General features: G+C 36.0%; 1 protein-coding gene across 13 annotated transcripts in view; it reads right to left on the bottom strand.

The window, feature by feature from the left end:
• KHDRBS2 (KH RNA binding domain containing, signal transduction associated 2) overlaps positions 1 to 22122 on the bottom strand; it is a 624340-nt gene that overhangs the window by 242455 nt on the left and 359763 nt on the right. For all 13 annotated transcript variants that reach the window (XR_008298548.1, XR_008298549.1, XR_008298546.1 and 10 more), the window contains exon 5: positions 722 to 849. Coding sequence is in view for 4 of the 13 variants with exons in the window: in XM_053222622.1 (XP_053078597.1) it covers positions 722 to 849 (128 nt within the window). In the remaining 9 variants the exon portion in view is untranslated. The remainder of the gene's footprint in view (positions 1 to 721; positions 850 to 22122) is intronic.

The following is a 22122-nucleotide window of genomic DNA, read 5'->3' as shown; positions in this document are numbered from 1 at the left end:
CGTACAAAACAAACTCTGATGCAGAAAGATGCCAAATTTTTGGAAAGTGAATATCAAGTAAAATCTTCTCTGTTGACCAAGGACATTGCAAAGTCAAACGTAACTGAATTTTAAATACTCTTACCATCAGCCATATAAGAAGTGTGCTCTGGCTTTCTGGACTGGTGGTATAAGTATTATCTACCTGTCTATCTAAATGTCTGTCTATCTATCATCACCTATGTCTCTACCTATCCAGAAGGACTATCAATTCAAGGGCCACTCAACGCACAGACCAATGTATAGCTTTCTCTTCCTGCAATGTCATCCTGGTTGAAAAAGACAAAAAATTGTATCATCTGCATGCCCTAATCCTGGAGACAGAACCACAAAGAAGAAAGTCTCAGGTTTGCACCTCTGATTTTCTTAGGATAGCCGGTTAGAGTTCCACCTGTGAATTCTAGAGTCAGACTGCTTGTGTAACCTCAGGCATATTCTTAACACCTTTCTGTACCTCAATTTCTCACCTGTGAATAATACTTAACCCTGCATGGAAGATTTGATGAGTTAACTTAGGAAAGTTCCTATGTGTTATATAAGCATTCACTGTCCTTGCTTTTGTTGTGGTGGTTGTTGTTGATGATGTTGTTTATTCCTAGCTATGATCATGGCACAGAGCAGATCAGTAAAGGCTTGCCATCCTTGATTACAGTTAATTTATTTCAAGTAAGAGCTAATGTACCTTGAAGGCGTTGTGGGGGCTATTCTGATCCCTCTGCCTCTAATACCTCTGCCACGACCAGAGTCCTCTGAGCCATTTAAGTAAGATAATTCACGTAGCTGTTCCTGACGAATTTCATCATTGTAGTCCTAGGGAAACAAAAACAAAAAACATGACCTGATCAGTTAAAATGGGGCATGGGGATCTTAGACCTGAACAAACACAGTATGAAAGGACATTTTTCATCTATTTTCTGGAGCCTTGTCTATGAAAATCTGAAATGATGTAAAAGTGTATATACTTTAAATTCCTATTTTTATAGAGAGAAATGGGAAGTTGCTTCTTTTATCAAGGAAATACTCAGCAGGAAATCAGATGAAATGTGCTGGGATATCACTTGATGTGTTAACCAGAAAAGGAAAGACAGCAATATAGAATGAAATCTTGGAATGTACCACAGTTATGATTAACATAAAGATTACTGAAAAACAGCTCTACTGGGGTGATATGTGTAAATTGCGAATGACTGCATGACATTCAAATAGCTCCTGGTGCATAAACCAAAAAGGTGCAATCTCAAGGCCCAAGGTAGACACTGTGTTAACATCATAAAGAAGTGCAAATAATATAGCACAGTTTCAGAAAACTGAGAAGCTGTGCAATCCAACAAGCTTGATGGACAATATTTAAAAGTAAGGAATTTTCTACGTGTTCTAGCATTGGGCTGATAGAAAGACAGCTATAGCAAAAGGCAAATTTCGCAGTGATAACCAGAGATGTAGCAAAGTCAAAGGGATTACCTTTATCTTTTGTCAGTGTGGAAATTTATCAGTCATTTCATTGGGACCAAAGAATGGATGTGAGGCACTAAAGATGAATACTCTTTAAAGACAAATATCAGTCTTACCTGTTTCTCCTTTTATTCACACACACACACACACACACACACACACACACACACACACACACCTGCTTGAATAGTACAAAACTGAATAATTGGTTATTTTTACCAAGTGGCTAATCTGATTAAATTCTTTTTCAGCAAACATATGTTTAAGTGAAATCAATCTGCTGAATTTCCTAGTGCTGGAGAGGTGACTAGAAGTGGACACTAGAAATATTTGTGAAGGGCAGGCTGACAGAAATCATGTTGGAAGTCTAGCTGTGGACCCAAAAAACAAGTGTATCGTTTCACGAAATGTTGCCAGTTTACCTCTGCATATATACGTTAACAGTAATATTACATGAAAACTGTGCTACTCACCCACACACCTCTGTTTAGAAAAAGGCAGGGATGCATTCAACCTATAAGGATTTCTAATGTACAACTTTATGTCATGCTCCAAAAACTGCCTTGATTACAAGAAAAGTACTAGTCACTCCAAAGCACAAATTTTCTGATTTTTAACATGATGCTTTCACATTCATCCTCTTCAGCACCTCATAAGGGGCTGAACACAGATGGCTGACAGAAGACCTATACAGTAGAAAATTACAGTTTCTAAGAAGTCACATATATTCAATTTATACCTCTTAATTTTCACATTCAAGTAACCACCAAACGGAAGAATATACATGTCCGTTATTTTATTAGGATCAGGAAGTGTGATGAATTGCCACTTCTGAGTGAGCTGACCAGCCATTAAATTCCATAATTAAAATGAAAAATTAATTCCATAATTTTCCCACATAATATTCCTAATTTGCAAGAGAATCTTTGTGTGATTTCTTATCTGAGGAAAACCCATGAATTCTCAGGGTCTTTAAAAATTGTAAAAAGAGAGATCATTGTTGGAAACAATGAAACTTAAAAATTTAGAAGTTTTAGGGGTGCCTGGGTGGCTCAGTCGGTTAAGCGTCCGACTTCGGCTCAGGTCATGATATCGCGGTCCGTGAGTTCGAACCCCGCATTGGGCTCTGTGCTGACAGCTCAGAGCCTGGAGCCTGCTTCAGATTCTGTGCCTCCCTCTCTCTCTGACCCTCTCCCGTTCATGCTCTGTCTCTGTCTCAAAAATAAATAAACATTAAAAAAAAATTAAAAACAAATAAAAATTTAGAAATTTTAGATGTATTCAATTTATGTAAAAATTTACTTTTATGCCAGAATCAGACAATGTAATAATGTGGATGTGGTCTTATTCGTTGTGTAATCTTAAAGAAGAGGAAGATGAGGCTGAGAAGAAAATAGGGAAGAAAGAGGAGGAACTTATTCAGAGAGCAGGAAAGAATAATTCCCAATTTGGTCAGGCCTCCCTGAATGCATATCTTGGATAGGTCGAATCACACTGACTCTGGAATTATCCATGTGATTTGCCTTAGTCAATTGAACAAGAAATGTAACAAAAGCAAAGACTTGAAAAGTCCTTCCATACTGGAGCTTGTCCTTTCTTGTCACTGGAGACTTATGCTACCAGGTGAAGAAGCCAGGCTGGCTTCCTGGATAATGAGAGACCATGTGGAGAGAGGCTCCAGTCACCCCTTCCTTCCCACCATCCCATCTGTTATCCCAAACATAAGAGTGAGGTCATCCTAGGCCATCCAATGAGTCAAGTTGATGAAGACCATAAAAAAATCACTTACTTACCCCCGGAACTGGTAGAAATAAATAATAAAGTGGTGCTTTAAGCCAGCATTGTGGTCGTTTGTTTTGTGCAAAAGCTAACAAACAGAGAGGGGACTGCTCAGCATGGAACACGAGAGACCAAAGTCAGAGGGGCATACTTCAGCAGTCTTTTCCCTGTCCTGTCCAAAGGAGGGTGCTTAGACCCAGATGTGATCTATATATTACTTGGGGTATGTGTAGCCCTGCTATGGAGGGAAATATAACTAATGTCATACCCTGGTGTCATTAAAGTTTGAATTGTCCACTTAAAACATTTTATTCAGAGTCTATGCTCACCAATCCAACTGCAGACTGGCATTCAGCTCCTAGACAGAAATCTGCTAACATGCAGAGAATCTGTTTATTTTTTAACAAGAATATTTGACACTGCAGGTTAATTCTTAGTGTAAGTAAAACAACTATCATTGATATATAATGATATACAATCAGGTTTTCTATGAGCTTAACTAGATATTCTGTTTTGAGAAATGGATCATCTTCCAGGGTTGTGGTGATCAAGAGAATACAAACCTCCAACTACAGATGTAATTGACTAAAAATTCCAGTTGCTCTGTTCTGAAACCTCTTGTCCCCAGTCCCATGCTCCCCATGAGTGACTCTTAGTCAATGGCTAAATGTGGTCAAGATGCTAAAATAGGCCCATTCCTGGGAGTCACAAGACCCTTCTTCCTATACCTGAAGGATTCCCTGATAGCCTTGCTGAACTTGTTTTAATCTCATTGCACCAGGGCAGTCGAGGCCCCTCTACCTCTCTTTCCTTTGGGTCAGATATCGTAGTGTGAGGGCTCTCCAGCTTTCTCTGCCTCCCTCCTTATTTTTGTGTTAAAGACAATTTTCCCTAACAAAATCCTTATGTGTATAATCCCAACTTGGCATCTGCTGCTTGAAGGACACAAACCAACATACACAATGTTAACAAAACCAAGTTGCTAAGATTACAAAACTGAGAGCTTTGGTAAATGCATTAATGTCAATGCTGGTGGGGCCTGTTCTGTTCAACACACCTATGCTCTGATTAAATTGGAGTGCTTGCCATTCTCTTACTTAAAAATGGTCATATACAGATTAAATGTGAACTGTGAACTGATTATTGATTACCAAAAAGGGTGGTGATTGATATTTTTTAAGAAAATGAATTGTATGTTGCCTAATTTTTTGTAACACTTCACTTAGTAAGACAATATGAAAGAGTCATCAACATATTTTGGGCCGGAGATCAGAACAACTTGGTAGGTGCAGATAAATTGCAGCAACAATGAAAAACTGTGGGTACATGTGTGTGATGGGGTAGCGGAGAAAGAAAATGGGCATCCATGAAAAAATTTAGTAGGAGTCCTCAACTGGGAAGTATATGATATATTTGGGAAAGGTAGGGACAAAAGACATTTAAGGTGCAGAGATGGCTAGAAGTAGAACATTAACAAGATAAAAGAAGGAATGAGGAAAAAAGTGTAGAGGTGGAGAATTTATATTTGGTCTTAATCAGCTTAAATTTAAAATGCCAAAGTGACAGTAAGGGTTATCTTAGAAATTCAGATCTGAGTAGGGAGAGTAAATATGAGAGTCATCTACACATATTTATGATAATAGAAGCACAAAGATTGTATAAGAGATTAGTAAAAGAATGTAGTGATTAGAATTTTCTAATCTACTTTTAATGCAAATTTGTATCCTTGAAGATGTCACTTATTAACTGCAGTGTTTGGATCATTAAATGTTAAATGACCAGGCCTTTTAATAAACTCAGATTTGTCTAATTAGACAACCAAAATATACACACTTCTGTATTTATAGTAATGAAGCATCTACATGTTTCAAATAAATATGGAAAAGAACTTTTTAAATGTCTGCATGTAGGAATAGTTGATACTAATAACTTCCTAGACTGAATATATTCTGTGTATTGTTTTATAACATAAATATAATTTTCTAAACCCTAAAATCTGTAATTTTATATTATAGTGCTTACTTCCAGTCTTCATTAAGCACAAACCTATTTTTGAATTAATCTTTCATAACTAGAACCTGAGTCTACCTGAAGCTAGTATATCCAGCTGGACATTTAACTGTGGTATGAGTTGCTGATACTTTAGTTATATAAGATCTTAATGACACGAGTAAACAAAACCTTCCAGGTTTACCTTGTAAATGTTATCTTATCAAATATACATCACTACCTAGTTCACCTGGTGTTATTGAGTTCTAAGGTGCTGGGGTCATGAAATATGTATACATACGAATGTGTGGTTGTAGTTTTATGGCATTTACAATTTTTATGCCCAATTTGCTAACAACATATTCATTGAGATGTAAAAATATAAGTTTATAAATAGTAATTATGAAAACTTTCAATTTATGATATTATTTCATTTATTACTATAATATTAAGAGATCTTTGAGAGATAAAGACATAAATATAGAAAAATAATTACCTAAGCATGTGATAAAGTTCATAAAGGACAAAGAAAGGTACAATTATGACAATTCAGGATGAACAAAAGTGGAAAAATTAATTTCCAGTCACTTAAAATAAATAAATAATAACATAGATATTTTAATAAATAAAATATTAAATATTATTTATTATAAATGATGAGATAATAAAATAATAAATATTAAAAATAAAATATTATATGTTTAACTTGTATGCAAAAGCAGAATATTTCAAAATTTTTGAAATAAAGCTAACCCTCATATTATAAAATTGTTTTTGTCAAGAAAAAATGAAAGTTATACTTACAGATGAAACTTACTATTATTTTAATTAAGATTCAACTGATGAATGGATAAAGAAGATGTGGTTTATATATACAATGGAATACTACTTGGCAATGAGAACAAATAAAGTCATGCCATTTGCAGCAACGTGGATGGAACTGGAAGGTATTATGCTGAGTGAAATAAGTCAGTCAGAGAAGGACAGACACCATATGTTTTCACTCATAAGTTGATCTTGAGAAACTTAACAGAAGTCCATGGGAGAAAGGAAGGGGGGAAATAGTTACAAAGAGGGAGGGAGGCAAATCACAAGAGACTCTTAAATAGAGAACAAACTGAGGGTGGATGGGGAGATGGAGGAGAGGGGAAAGTGGGTGATGGGCATGAGAAGGGCACTTGTTGGGATGAGCACTGGGTGTTGTATGTAAGCCAATTTGACAATAAATTATATTCATAAGAAAAAAAAAGATTCCAGTCCTGGGATTCCACACTTCAAATAATAAAAAATGCTTTACTACTTTGGCTATACCAGCAGTAAATAAATCATACGCACTCTAAAAATACTCTTTACCTTGAAGACAAACTAAGTTGCTTTAAAAATGCTGATTGGTTTGATCTGCAGCTTTGGGTTCAGACAGAAGGGGTCGTAACAGTGAACTTTTGAATGAATCTATCAAGGCTTAAATAACACATGCATATCATACAAAAACATTTTTAGAATTGATTCAAATTTTAATTTTATTTTCCTACAATGCCCAAAAATTTTGGTTGTTTGTTACCAAAATCAGTTTTTAAAAATTGCTGTCTTGAAATAATAACAAAGATATTCACAATACTTGTTCTATATTCCTTTTGCTTAGGGTGAGGCAAATTAGCCCTATGAAACAATTTCCATGAAATTCATGAGTGCTCCTTTTCGCATCTCCGACAAAGCCCTCCCACCGTGACGGCATATGGTGTAAACAGTATACACAAAAGCTCAGAGCAGACAGATGTTTGGATGTTCCTAGAAAGGACTCATGCTCATAGTCTGCATATTTAATGTATATGCATAATTTCCCAGTTACATACACTCATGTCCATCTGTTATGATGGCATTTTGCCCACATACAAATTGGGAAGATTATTTCACTTGCGTGTTGATGCCAGGTGATGACAGGTGTAGATAGGCTACCTGGGGGCATAGTGAGGGACCATTTTCCTGCCAAATTCCCTCCTCTGAGACTCTGATGGGCATTGGCACTGCACATTTAAAACTGTGATTATAACCACTGGTAACATGTGAACGTATATTTGGCTCTACCAATGCCAAGACTGTCAGACAACATCAGGGGAGAATGAAATGTAGACTGTAACCCGTCTGGGCCATGACAAAGAGATCTGGGATTTCCTAAGCCCCTACAAACAATTAGGTTAGGGCACTTTCACTAGAGTAATAAACAAGAAAGTGCGGGAGGTAATGGGTCCTGTGCCAATATCAAATCTGTAGCTGGATTGGAATGGGTAGGAAGCTCTTTCAGAAAACAACTAGTGCTGTGCTGGATATTATTTAGAAAAACATCTTAGGCTATTAGATAACATCTTTTAGCCAACACAGGATGGGTTTTAATCAGCCCGGGCGTGGTACCAGAAAACCTCATTAACAAAATGTGGTCAAAGAACAGTCAATTTAGATTTATTAAGAATCTGTTTGGTGCATGACTCTGCATAAGGTCTATATAAAGGCTTTATAAAGCTTATTCACCAAAGGACATCAAATATCACAAAGTAAAAATGTGGACTTTGTATCTTGAACCACTATGGATGGCAAATTCTGTTATTCAAGATTTTTTTTTCTTTTTCCCCATTATAAAGTAATTTTGCACACTATATAAAAATCATCAAAGAATAAGACAATAATTATACAGATTTTAGGTAGATATTTTGCAGGATTATTGGCTTATTTTCTCTCTTGTTTTATTTTACCTTAGCAAACATCAACCACAGATATATGAGGTCTAGGAAGCAAGACCTTTTGAATGAGCACCAAAGGATTCATGTAATTGGGTGTATTTGACTTACGTATTTGGTGTCATTACTTCACCCATCCCAGCATATAAGAATCAGCCACTACCTCAGGGTGGATTTAGGGTCATAGATAAATATTTAGATAACAGTAAATGAGAGATTTGGGTTGCTATTCTAAAGATACCAAGTTCCATTTGTTTAAACAGAGCCAGAATGACATTTTTTTCTGCAAATTTCCTTGGCAACTTTACTTGCACACATGATACAGGAGTTCTCTCTCAATTTTAAGTTAAAATAGGCATTGATTTCATACTTTGGCATATCATATCAACCTTAATTTAGGGATGCAAAAAAAACCCCAAACTTTTGGCTAACACAGAATTGGTGATAGTTATTGGTACATTGATCAAATGGGTCCAAATTCTTCTTAACAAAGAATCAGCATGACAAGTATATATTTAGAAGCGAGTACAAATTCTGTGCATGAAAAACGTTGATAGAATACGGCACATGTGGGTGATTTTTATTAATAACCTTGTAATTCTGGCCTTCCTTGGACATAGAAAATTTATATATTCAAGGTGGTAATAATGCATCTAACCAACCAGATATTTTAAAGTGCTTAAAGGAATTTTGCTAAATAAATCACCATTTTATTTACTTAATGTCTTTTTGAGCAGCAAGTACATGTCAGACATTGATGTAGGTGTTGGAGACACAGTAGAGGAAAGCCCCTGAACCAGCAGAACTTAAGTGAATACAGAAAACTAGATCCCTACACCTGTTCATGAATTGTTCTTCTTTCTAGGCAAGGATAGATGCCTTCTTAGACTTGAAAACTGATTTATTCCCAATATTATAATGATGTTTTTAGTGGCTACTACCTTTCTACTTTGTTTTATTAAAAAATGTTGAACTCTACATTTCTGTTTTAGAAAGAAAAGTATTAACTGAGAAGACCTATCTGGGTGGCTCATTAGAAAATCTCTCCTAGAAGTTCTTTGTTTTTTCCCAAATGAAAACATTGTGATGATTCCTTCTGAGTGTTTTAATCAGGGAAACAACAACCTACTCAGTCATGGCAACTTTTTTAAAGCTCTTTGAGAAGGGTATAAAATATGCTGCACATGCCTTTTTGTTTAAACTTGTCCTTTTATTTGGCTTGCAGTTACCAGTTCCTTCCAAATTTAATCTTTAAAAAAAAAAAAAAAAACTTTGTATAGTATTCTTCCTGAACATTTAATCACATTACAGTAGATTAGCCCTTAAAAATAATTAAAGGGCTACTTTTTCAACTGTTGAATTAGAAGAGAGCAGGGGGCACCTGGGTGGTTCAGTTGGTTGAGCGTCTGACTTCGGCTCAGGTCATGATCTCACCGTCCTTGAGTTCAAGCCCTGTGTCAGGCTCTGTGCTGTCAGTTCAGAACCTGGAGCTTGCTTCAGATTCTGTGTCTTCCTCTCTCTCTGGCCCTCCCCTACTCACGCTCTGTCTCTATCAAAAAATGAGTAAACATTTAAAAAAAAAGTTATACTAGAAGAGAGCAGACTCATTTAGTAGCTGGGAAAGGTGAATGTAGGACAGAAGCCGAGCAGAGGCAAGCAGGAGTGAGAGTATTCAGCTAAGGTGAAGGATGCTAACTAAAGAGTTCAGCTACTGAAAACTCAAGAAAGGAAAGCAACAAACACCTGATGAAAAACTTTAGTTCCACGATCAGTAACTGAAGAAATGGACTTGTGATATATGAATGTAATACAATGAAGAAGTATTTGAAGGCACATCAAAATATGATGTGAAAGTTCCCAAGTAGCCTCATGAAGGAAATTAGAATTGCAAAGTGAAAAGAACACTGATTTGGAGTTAGAGGGATTGGGTGTACATCCTTTCTTCCTTTCCTTGCTTCCATTAGTTCTGCCTCAATAGGAACTGTCTGTTGTTCAGCTGGATTCCTCTTCCACAATTTACTACGGTCCTTTAATGGACTGTAAATCATATTTGTTTATTTGTGGGTGGGTTTGTTCAGCCTCTGAATGGGTCTTGAGTTGGAGCCTCTTCATCAGGTGAGGAAGACTTGGGTTCTTTGCTATCATGGGCTCATGCAGAGCAGCTGACATGCTGGGCTTCTCTGAACCGGGACAGCACAGCTCTCTGTCCTCAGGCTTCTCCTAATATTCCCTAGTCCCACAGGCCATGTGTATAGCTCTCCTCAAGAGCACTAAAGTCAACTGAATCAGGCAGCCCCCTTTCCTTCCTCCACATAATGAACATACATGGCAGGCTGTCAGAATCAATTATTCTGTAGAAAAGGTTCACTGCAGGAAGCCACCAGATCCCCTCAAACATGGGATTGATGGTCTGTTTTTAGGGCTCCTTTCAGGCCTTGGATCTCTTCCTTCTTTAACTCTGCATCTCAAAGAGTAAAGATAATGTCTGCTTTCTCGGAATCACATACATCAGGTACTTCAAGACCATTCAGTTTCCCTACCAAGATACTTGTGTCTGTCAAGTCCTTTCATCAAAGCCAAGGGAGAAATAGTATTGAGAGTTAACACTCAGGTCACAAACTTTTCCCTAATGCCTTCCCCACTCACTTTTAAGATTTAAGATTTATTCTGTAAACTTTGATTGAAAGAAGGTAACCATTTAAATATTCTATAAAGAACATGCTTTAGGATTCATCAACATCAGTTCTATGGTCCGTGATGAAGGTTATACTTTGATTTGCTTTTATCCCAACTGGAGAAATTATGGGCTCTCAAGAGGTGGGGAGACCAGTCAAAGGAACTTCAGTTTTCCTTCATTTCCTATGAAATGCAAGATCAAGCAACATCTGGATACTATCTACAGTGTTCTTGTCCTTTGCTTGAAGGTAGGATTCTTATTTTGTTCTAAAGATCTAGAATACTACCAGTGCAGACTCATATCATTCAGAGCTAGGGATAGAAAGCAGAATTTATATTGAACCTGAACAAACATAATAAGGCCAGGAGCCAGGAAGGGGCATCTGGGACAATTGCATTCCTCAGTGAAAAAATATATTATTATTAAATATAGTAACACTCTCTATATTAAATACAGCAAATATACTTATTTGTTTATATATTTGTTCTAGGTGCTACAAAAACAGGAAACAAATGGCCATCATTGAATTTACTTACATTCTAAAGCAGGGAAACAGACAACCAAAAAGCAAACAAAGGAATAAGTAAGCTTATTTTAGACAATAATATGCTGTGATAAAAAGGAACAGGGCAACATTACGGAGGGGCTGTTTGGAAAAGCTGGTTTAGATGGGAAGTCAGTCAGAGCCTCTTTGAAGAGGTAACATACAAACTGTGACCTGAATGTAGAGAAGCCTTACATGCAAGGATCTGGATCACTAGTCTTCCAGGTAGCTGGAAGGCAAAGGCAATGAGATAGGAAGAAGCTGAGCTTCCTAAGGAACAGAGAGAATTCTGGTGCACGTATATCAAGAATTTAGTCAGAATTCTGGTGCGTGTATATCAAGAATTTAGTAAGCACAGGAGAGAGTGATATTAGGTCAGATAAGTAGACAGGGGCTAGATCATACTGGCTCTTTTTGGTTTTATTCTAAGTATATTAGATGGCCTAGGGAGTATTTAACTGGACAGTGAAATAACCAGTTTAATATCTTAAAGGGAACATGAAGGGTGTTATTAGGAAAATGGGTTAAAATGGAGGTAGAGTGGAAACAGGGAGAAAGGTGAAGACACTATTGTTGCAGTTCGTACGCTCACTACTGCAGTCTCTTCTGTTGCTACCAAGGAGAGTGGTGGAGAGGAAGATCCACTGCTTACTTCGGGCCATATTTGGAGGGAAAACTGGCAGAATTTTCTGACATTGCTGATAGATCAGATATGGGGAGTTATGAAGAAAATGGACTCAAATGTGACTCCCAGAATTTTGGTTTGTGCAACTGACTCAATCATGGTATCATCACCGAGATGGGAAAGATATGTGAGTTCCCTTCATATCTCTCTATTCTTAAAAAAGGAAAATAAACATTATTTGTAAACAAGGAGGCTTTTTAAGTTGGGATTTTTAAGGTGTGATATGATTCTCTCCTATATGGGTAGCTTGTCTTCCGGGTAGACATATAGGTCTTTAAGAACCCTGTTTACAAAAAAAAAAAAAAAAAAAAAAAAAAAAAAAGAAAGAAAGAAGGCAAAAGACATAGTCTATTAATCATAAGAAAGAATACAAATACCCTTACATGAAGGCATTTAGGGGTCAAAAAGGAGAGTGGAGGTGGACATTTGTTAGTTAGAAGTAAAAAAGAATCCAGGAAGATTTAAATGTCATGAAGTCAGGACAAAAAAGCAACAGGGTAGAATAGTCAATAATCCAATTTTCTTAAAACATCATGTCTGAGGTAGATAGTAGAAGGGTGTATGGAGAGAAGGTTGGGAGATTGGAGGTTTGTGTTCTCAGACAATGAGTATTCACAGAATGGTATCACCATGTACAGGTTTTGGAAGGATCACTCAGGAATGCGGATGATGGACTGAAGTGGCAGGGATGTTATTTGCTTCTTCTGCAGAAACTCAGTTGCTGCAGAAGACTTTTAGATCCGTCCAGACATGAGAAAATGAAGATTGGATTGAGGGCAGAATTCAAGTTTTGCTCTTAAATGAGATTTGGGCCTTTGAACGAGTCATTTCTGGCTCTATTTCTATAGCAGGAAAATGAAAATGTGGTCATAATAATCCAACTAAATAATCCCCAAGGTGTCTCCATATGATTTTCTCATGAAAAAGGCTGCCATAGACATCCAAAGGAGGACAGGCTACTGAATTTTTACTTTCCTACTCTAGCACTGAAATACAAATGATTAGGGTGCTATGTGCACATGGAAATGTGGTGGTGTACTTATCTATTTATATAATAATTTCTTCACAAAACACATACTTAAATGACACTTTGCTTTGCAAACCATCTCATTTCACATACTTCTTTAACGCAAAGTCACTGAAACAAAGAGGAATTTAAAAAAAAGAGTTAAAAAATAGTATCAGCAAATCCTCTTGAGGAGAAAGAAAATGCTATAAAAAGAGATTTATACTTTGGTTTGTTACACCAGTTTTAATGCTGGTATAGAATATGAATTGCAATTGGAGTCTTAGGACTCTAGTGGCAGTAAAGGGCTTTTGTGGTTATTAAACATCTCAACTTTACTCAGGCATTTAGCAAACCACAAAAGCCATTAATTGGCTGTCTTCTGCAGTATTACGGATATTGCTTCCAAAGCATCAGTAAGTACAGAGCAGACCTATGGTTCTCTTTCTTTTATCACCCTCCAGACAATTTATACATTAGAAATACAAACCCAAATCTTGATTTTATAATGAACAAAAACATTCTTCCAAGAAGTTTGACTTCTATAGGTTTCTAAAATATACTTAATTCTAAACTTAATTAGCCTCATGCTTGCAAATCAGCCGTTGAGGCTTCGAATTTAATGTGAGTGATTTCCATATGGCCTTGTTCTAAAAAGCTAAAAGGATACATGTAAAATTTTGTTGGTTTAATACCTATAATTGTGCTAAGTAACTGATGTTTATATAGGTGAGGGTGTGCATGTGAAGGCAGAGAATTCAACTCTCACAAAATTACTTTTGCTATATCTCTAAATTATTTGCAACACAACTAGAATTTTGTGATTCCACCCAAACTTTCTGGATATCACATCCTCTGATTTATCACTATTTAGAATATAATTATAGTATATTACATATACAAATCAATATGAGAAGAATTGCCAACTCCTGCTTAACTAAGCTTTACAAAGAAAGTTCTATACTCAGCATCAAATGCAAATACGGATTTGTAAAGCCAATAAACAACCTGAACAATAATGCAGGATAAATTTTAAAAATCAATCGGGATTTTAAGACAATGAGAAGACAAGTCAGACTGGGTAAAAATATTTGCAAACAACACATCTGATAAAAGACTATTATCCAGGGGCACCTAGGTGCCCCAGTTGGTTGAGTATCTGACTCTTGATCTCGGCTCAGGTCATGATCTCATGGTTTGTGAGTTTGAGCCCCACATCAGGCTCTGCACTGATGGTGCAAAGCTTGCTTGGGATTCTATCTCTCCTTCTCTCTGCCCTTTCCTTGCTTGTTCTCTCTCTCTCTCTCTCTCTGTCTCAAAATAAATAAACTTAAAAACAATTTTAAAAAGACTATTATCCAAAATATACACTTGATTCTTAAAACTCAGCGATTAGAAAATGAACAACTTGATTAAAAAATGAACAAAAGATATGAACAGACACTTCACCATAGAAGACATACAGATTAGAAATAAGTATATGAAAAGATGCTCCACATCATAGGCCATTAGGTAACTGCAAATTAAAACCATAATGAGATGTGACTACATACCTCTTAGAATGACAAAAATTCAAAACACTGACAACACTAAATTCTGACAAGGATGTAGAGCAATAGGAACTTTCATTTATTGCTGGTGGGAACGCAAAATAGTACAGCTACTTTGAATGACAGTTCGGAAGTTTCTTACAAAAGTATATATACTTTTACTATATAATCCAACAAACATACTACTCCTTGGTATTTACAAAAGGACTTGAAAATGTAGATCAGCCCCAAAGTCTGCCCACATATGTTTATAGAATCTTTACTCACAATTACTAAAACTTGGAAGAAACCAAGAAATCTTGCAGTAGGTGAATGGATTAACAAACTGTGGTATATATCCAGACAACAGAATATCATCAACGTCAGAAAGAAATAAGCTATCAATCCATGAAAAGACATGGAGGAAACAAATATATATTATTAAGTGAAAAAAGCCAATCAGAAAAGGCTACATACTATATGATTCCAACTATATGACATTTTGGAAAAGGCAAAATTATGGAGATGATAAAAGGATTAGTGGTTGTCAGGGGCAAAAAAGAGAAGGAAGGGGTGACTAGGTAGAACAAAGACGGTTTTTAAAGCAGCCAAGCTATTCTGTACAATACCATAATGGTGGAGACATATCTAAGTCTGTTCTGGCTGCTATAACAAAATACCCGTAGGACTGGGTATAAAAAACAGAAATTTCTTTCTCTTGGTTCTAGAGACTGGGAAGTTCAAGAACAAGAAGCTGGCAGAATCAGTGTCTAGTGAGGGTCTTTTTAGTTAATAAATGACCTTTTTTCCCTGGAGTCTCTTTTATAAGGGTATTAATACCATTCATGAGGGCTCCACCACCATAATCTAAAGGTCACCCAAAGGTGATCCCACCCACCTCCTAACACCATCATCTTGGGGTTAGGATTTCAACATATGAATTTGGGGGGAAGCAGGGACAAATGTTCAATCTATAGCAACACATGAGGTTATGCATTTATCAAAGTCCATAAATGTACAACATCAAGTGTTAACTCTAATGTAAACACTGGGCTTTAGATGACAATTATATGTCATTGTTGGCTAAGCAATTGTGACAAACATACTACTCCAGTAGGGGATGTGGAAAATGAGGGAAACTATGCATATGTGGGGGGGAGGGTATAAAAGAGAACCCTTTGTACTTTTTTCTCGATTTTTTGTGAACATAAAACTGCTCTAAAATATCAAATTTACTAAAAAATCAATCAGGAAACTATTCTGATAGCATGATGCTATGAAATAAAGAATTTTCATCAAGTTGAAACAATTTACACAAGCTTCAAAAATCATGGTGCTACCCAATTATTTCTTTGCTCATTGTCAGAGGTAGGAGTCTACTGAAAACTCCTCTAATATGCACTGCCAATCTCTAAGGAACTCTAAGTGCATCAGAAGTAGACCAAATTCATCTTTATGGCACCTTGGTGAATGATGAGGAGTTGGAAGATTATTACCCCCATTTGCAGACTCAGAGGTTAAATGATGAATGTGAGGCAAATCAGAAGCAGGATTTAGCAGCAGAAAACATTTTAAGTGCCCTACATTTCTCATTTCTATCCCAGTTAAATTACTCCTTTTTTATTTTCCTTTAGTTCTGAGATCCTGTCAGCCTGGACATGGTGCAATCAAAATAGCATAACTTTCTGAATCAGAGCTCCAAGTCCTTGCTCTACACATGATATAATGTGCTGTATGGGGGCTGTCCTTCTAAATCACTGTGTTCTTTTTTAAAAAGAAATGGAAATCAAAGAGCACACTGCCCTTGTTGCCAAGCTGATATTATCACTGCTCCTGTTGTTGGTGTTGGTGGTATATGGCTGTGTTTGACACGTATGTAAAACAAGTATGGTAGCTGTTTGACTAATCAATTGCCACTAGATAAGCAGGTGATATAAATAAATTTGTCAATTGAAGAGGCTACTTTCTAGGCCTGGAGATAGGAATTCTGAGCTCTAGTGTGGATTTTGTCTGTGTGACGTAACAAAATCACCTTTTTTCTCTCAACTATCTATTTTCTTATCCCCGAATGGAGTTAAATAAAACCAGACTCCGTTTCTAGAGACATGAAGACAACTCAAACTATCTGGTGAGCCTCTACATGACCATATGTTATTTTCACACATGTACGTTTACACTCGTGTGTCTGTGCAGTATGCATTTATGTGTCTGTGACGTGTAAAATTATAAAGAGAATTAAAACTGAGGGCAAGGATCAGTAAATAGAAAAGCAGAACACACAGCAGACCAAGGGTGATATTAAAATATGTGATTGTGCAATAATTTTTAAAAATACAAAAGATATGTAAAGGATTCAAGAAACGGTTAACTAGAGCAACAGAAGTGTGGCTCAGGGCACAGAGAAATGGGGTTGAGTAGCTTGCATTATAACAAAATGGGCAATAAATGACAGCATAGTCATTTGTTGATATGCTGTAAATTGACTGTACAAAGCTTGATGAGATCTAAATGCACAATGTGATTAGATGAAACTTATGTCAAAATTATTCACGTAGACCAGCTAACTTGTAAGACCCTCCTTGTTTCTTCCAGCCCTGATATACTGGCTAGTTTTTGCATAATTTCAGTTTGTACAACATGATCTTTCATTTAGTGTTTCCCTTCTAAAAAGTAATCTTTTCTTTAATTTCCTCATTATGAATTATTTCTGGTCATGTCCACAGTGGCTTAAAAATCTAAAAAGAATAACTACCAAACCATCATACCTTTCCAAATTTTGAAAACTATTGGCCTACTTACAAAATAAGAAAAGGGGCACTGGGGTGGCTCAGTCAGTTAAGCATCTGACTTTGGCTTATCTCATGATCTCACCATTCGGTTCATGGGTTTGAGCCAGGCGTCGGGCTTTGTGCTGACAGCTGGGAGCCTGGAGCCTGCTTCGGATTCTTTCTCTCTGTCTCTGTCTCTGTCTCTGTCTCTCTCTCTGCCCCTCCCCCGCTCATGCTCTGTCTCTCTCAAAAAATAAATACACATTTAAAAAGTTAAAAAAATAAGGGGGTGCCTGGGTGCCTCAGTCAGTTAAGCGTCTGACTTCAGCTGAGGTCATGATCTCGCAGTTCATGAACTCAAGCCCTGCATGGGGCTCTGTGCTGACAGCTCAGAGCCTGGAGCCTGCTTCAGATTCTGTCTCCCTCTTTCTGCCCCCCCCGCCCCCCAGTCACAATCGGTCCCTCTCGAAAGTAAATAAACTTTAAAAAAAATAATGGAAGACAAAAAGAAAGAAAGAAGTAAAGACCTTCCCACTCTCTGGGAGCTGTAAGACTGGTATTTTCCATGTGGATCCTATCACTGGGTGTTTCAGTTTCAGCGGGTCATGCGGGTGAAATATCACTTCAGTACCTTTCTGTCCCCTTTTACAATTCTAAGAGTTGTGTGAGAAAATCCATTTTTATGTATTTTTAGTTGGAACAAAAATCAATTTCTACTTAAAAAAAATGATACAAGACCTCAAGAGCTTAAAGGAGATAAAAACATGATTGTAACATTACCGTACAATGGTAGCATTTAGTTGTTTGATTTCACGATATTTTTAGGTGCCATGCCAGTTTTTAGGAGAGTTAAGTTTTAAAACTGTGAGAAAAAAAACAGAATTATCTTTATTGGACTCTGGACAGACAATGTCATGTAGTAATTATGAATGTAACTGTGTGGTCCCACTACCGGGTCAGATTCAGACATTGACATTTATTATCTGTGTGGTTTAATGTAAATGCTAAGCCTTTCAGGGCCTAAATGTTCTTATCTATAAAACGAGATTAATAACACTAATAAACAAAATAATATGGCTGTTGGGAGGATTAAATAAATAAACATATGTAAATTGCTTGAGATGGTGTCTAGCACTTACTGAGCATGTGATGAATGTTAGCTATTATTCTTCCCATGCAGATTACTGGATCCCCTATTCTGATGTACCACTCATTTGAAATGATAAGGCAAGTCTGCCATATCAGTTATCTCTTAGACAAATTTTAGCTAAAAGAAAATACTCAAGTGTTAAATGTAGGTGAAAGCATTTTATCCTGTATTTTTCTAAAGTGGTAGACAATCTTAGGACTATAGTAAGTTATGAAATATAATAGATATGTTTTTGGCTATTTATCCTTAGAAGGTTAAGGCTTTGGGTGAGAATGTGTAGGCAAACCCTGATTTGATGAATTCAGGAAGATTTATAGCCACGAATCAGTTTAGGGTTGTTTCTTCGTACAGTACATTTAACAAATAATCAAGTCTGAAGCTATTCTCGACTGAGTATCTGGAAAAGATCCAATTCTAAGAGTTTGCAGCCAGAGCATAATTAGACTTAGTGAACATAATATCACTGGTATGAAATGAAGGTCTAAGAAAGACCAATAAAACAACAATAACAAAAAATGTCTTTCAAAAGGTTTTGTATAAATGCAGCTGGAAAGAAAGTAAAGAGAAACACTTGCAATGAAATAAGACTCATGCAAATTAATCCATAAAAGGGAAAATTAATAAAATGTCAACATAAACCCAAGCAAGTTTTTTTTTTGGGGGGGGGGGTTGGGGAGCAGCTAAGGCAGTGTCATTACCCATTTCAAAACCAGACATTTTTTAACTTAACAAATCTAAAATGCAAAGAAAAGTTTAAAAGAAATAAATGTTCCAGACAAAAATTTTAAATTCGATTCATTTAGGAAAGATGCATAAACAAGGAAAACATAAAATACCGGGTTATTACTTCCAACCAGTAGTCTCACCTTAAATTGCATGGCAAGATCCTTGTTGCTCATTAGCAACACAGATCAAAGCTACAGGACATGTTAGCTGTCATTTCCAGTGCCTTGTCTTTATAATGTTAAATGGCATCTCTCAGCAAGTGTTCTTATATCATTTATTGCAATCCTAGACAAACAGTATATTCTGTTAAATTCTTGAGTTGCATTATATACACATTAAAGCAGCCTTCTTTATTGATTTCCTTTCAATATGTATGTGCATATTTTAGCAAGTTCTATTGGAGAGTAGTTGGCAACATTCCTGGGATTTTTACATTTTTTTTAAAGTTTATTTATTTATTTTGAGAGATAGAGAGAGAGAGAGAGAGAGAGAGCACAAGTGGGGGAGAAGCAGAGAGAGAGGGAGACAGGGAATCCCAAGCAGGTTCCACACTATCAGTAGTACAGAGCCTGATGCTGGGCTTGATGTCACAAACCATGAGATCATGACCTGAGCTAAAATCAAGAATCAGATGCTTAACTGACTGAGCCACCCAGATGCCCCTATTTTTTAACTTTTTAAGGAATATTTACTTAGTATAGCAAGTCATATGATACAAATATTAATAATCTTTTAAAAATTAATAACCTATCCATGACACCTCTTCAACACATCCTCAAGGTTAAAATAAATAGGATGGAATTTATCCTTTCACTTTTTCCATTGTTCTTTTCTTTTTTCTATTTTAATTTTTATTATTATTATATTATTCTGTTGCTTGTCAAGTTTCTCTTTTACCTGAATGATATATCATGGCCATTCCTCAGGGTCAATGAGACAGAACTCAGTGTTTGTAAAGTAGCTAATTAGTTTTTCATAGGATACGTGTAATTTAATAATATATTGACCATTCCCCTATTTATGGATGCTTAAGTGTTTTCCACTGTTTTGCCACTACAATGCTATGATTATCATTCCTTACATGGTTCCTTTTGATTCCAAGTTTAGAGTCTCTGAAAAGGAATAATTGTGTCAAATGGTGTGTTATTTTTAAGAAAATTTTTTATACACATTACTGGACTTTTCAAAATGGTTTGTGTTATTCACACTACTATCAACAGGATATTAAAGTGCTTGTTTTGTACAACTTTACTAACAATATTAAAGTCATCTTTTATTTGCCATATATATGGATAAAAGCTGCATCCCATGGTGAATATTTTCTAATAACCATTAGAATATCCTCTTTTCTGAACAGTCTATTCATTTTTTATTGGTTATTTGTAATTTTTAAGAATCTATTTGTAGAAACTTATGTTTCAAACCAAGATGGGATCACTGGTAACAGAATTACACCCTGATCTGAAAAAACAACAATAGCAGCAGCAACAACACCAACACCACCACCACCAACAAAATAGAAAAATATATCCAAAAATATCCACCAAAAAACAACAATAGTTTCAAAGGGACTCTAGGTAATTAAAGATTGTGATACCTGCGTGATGGGAAACAAATGAGGTAAGCCCTATGGTTTACTGCCTTGAGAAAATCTCCATGCCATTGCACAGAGAGGAATAATCCAAGAGAAGCTCAGAAAACTCCTTGAGTTATAAAGACACTGTTGAGAATTCAGGGAGACCAACGAGTATAAATCCTAGGAAAGAGTAATGAAGAGCTACAAAAACAGACAACTCTGAACATCTGAAGAGGATCCCTTTTTGGTTTTCAACAGAGTTATCTACAGTGCCTGTGTGTATGGAAACTAGCTAAGGCCAAGAAAACAACCACCAGAAGACTACTGGGAATAGTCTGTGTTGCTTACATGGGACAAATAGTGAAGGACGACCAACTATACTAGAAACTCAATTCACACAATTCACAGAAATTTAGGGTGCTCAAAAGGGTCTTGTGCCAGTGGTGGGGAATAATTAGCCCTAGATTAAACAGTTCTCTGGTCTTGACTAATAAACAAGTAAGACACAGCAGGATCAAACAGTTTACAAGTAACTTAATAGCATTCCAGAATAAAGTTCGACAATATGTACAGTAATAAAAAAAAATATCCAGCACTTATTACAATAAGATTCACAATGTCTAGCAATCAATCTAGAATTACCAGTCAAGCAAAGAAGCAATAAAATATGATCAATAGTCAGGAGAAAAATCAATGAATTGAAACTGATCCAGACTTATCCAATTGTTAGAATTAGCTGTTAAAAATATTAAAATAGCTGTTACAAACTACATTCCATTTAATGAAACACTTAAGTAGACATGAGGGAAATAGAGGCCTAGAAATTGAACTTCTAGAGATGAACATTACAATGTGTGAAATGAAAAATATATTAGGACTATTATAGATTAGACACAGCAGAAAAACAGATGGGTGAACTTGAAGACATAGCAACAGAAACTTTCCAAAATAAAGAGAGATAAATAAGAATTCAAAAAGTAAAATGAAGAGAAAAAGAGAAGATATGAGTTACTAATATCAGAAACAAGAGAGGTAATACCACTACAAATTCTATATATATTGGAAGTATAATAAAATATTATGAGTAACTTCATGCCAACAAAGTCAACCACTTAGGTGAAGTGGACAAACCAAAGACAAAAGCTACTAAAGTTTACTTAAAATGATACACTTAACAGCTCAAATATCATTTTGTCTATTAAAGACATTGAATTTATAGATTAAGAAAAAACGTTCTCACAAAGAAAAATCCAAGCCCAGTTATCTTCCCTGATGAAATTTACCTTTTACAAACGAAATTCTCAGTCTCCACAAACTCTTTCAGAAATATGAAGAGTATGGAATATTTTTCTGACATAAATTAATAAAATAAATAACCTTGGCAAAATAGGAATAGAAGCAAACTTGTTTACCATAATAAAGAGTATCTCTGGAAAACCCACAACTAATATATTAATGTTGAAAACTGAG

This window comes from Acinonyx jubatus, chromosome B2 (assembly GCF_027475565.1).
Source record: "Acinonyx jubatus isolate Ajub_Pintada_27869175 chromosome B2, VMU_Ajub_asm_v1.0, whole genome shotgun sequence".
Taxonomy (NCBI): Eukaryota; Metazoa; Chordata; class Mammalia; order Carnivora; family Felidae; genus Acinonyx; species Acinonyx jubatus.
The sequence above is the reverse complement of the archived record's forward strand: the minus strand, read 5'-3'. Positions and strand labels throughout refer to the sequence as shown.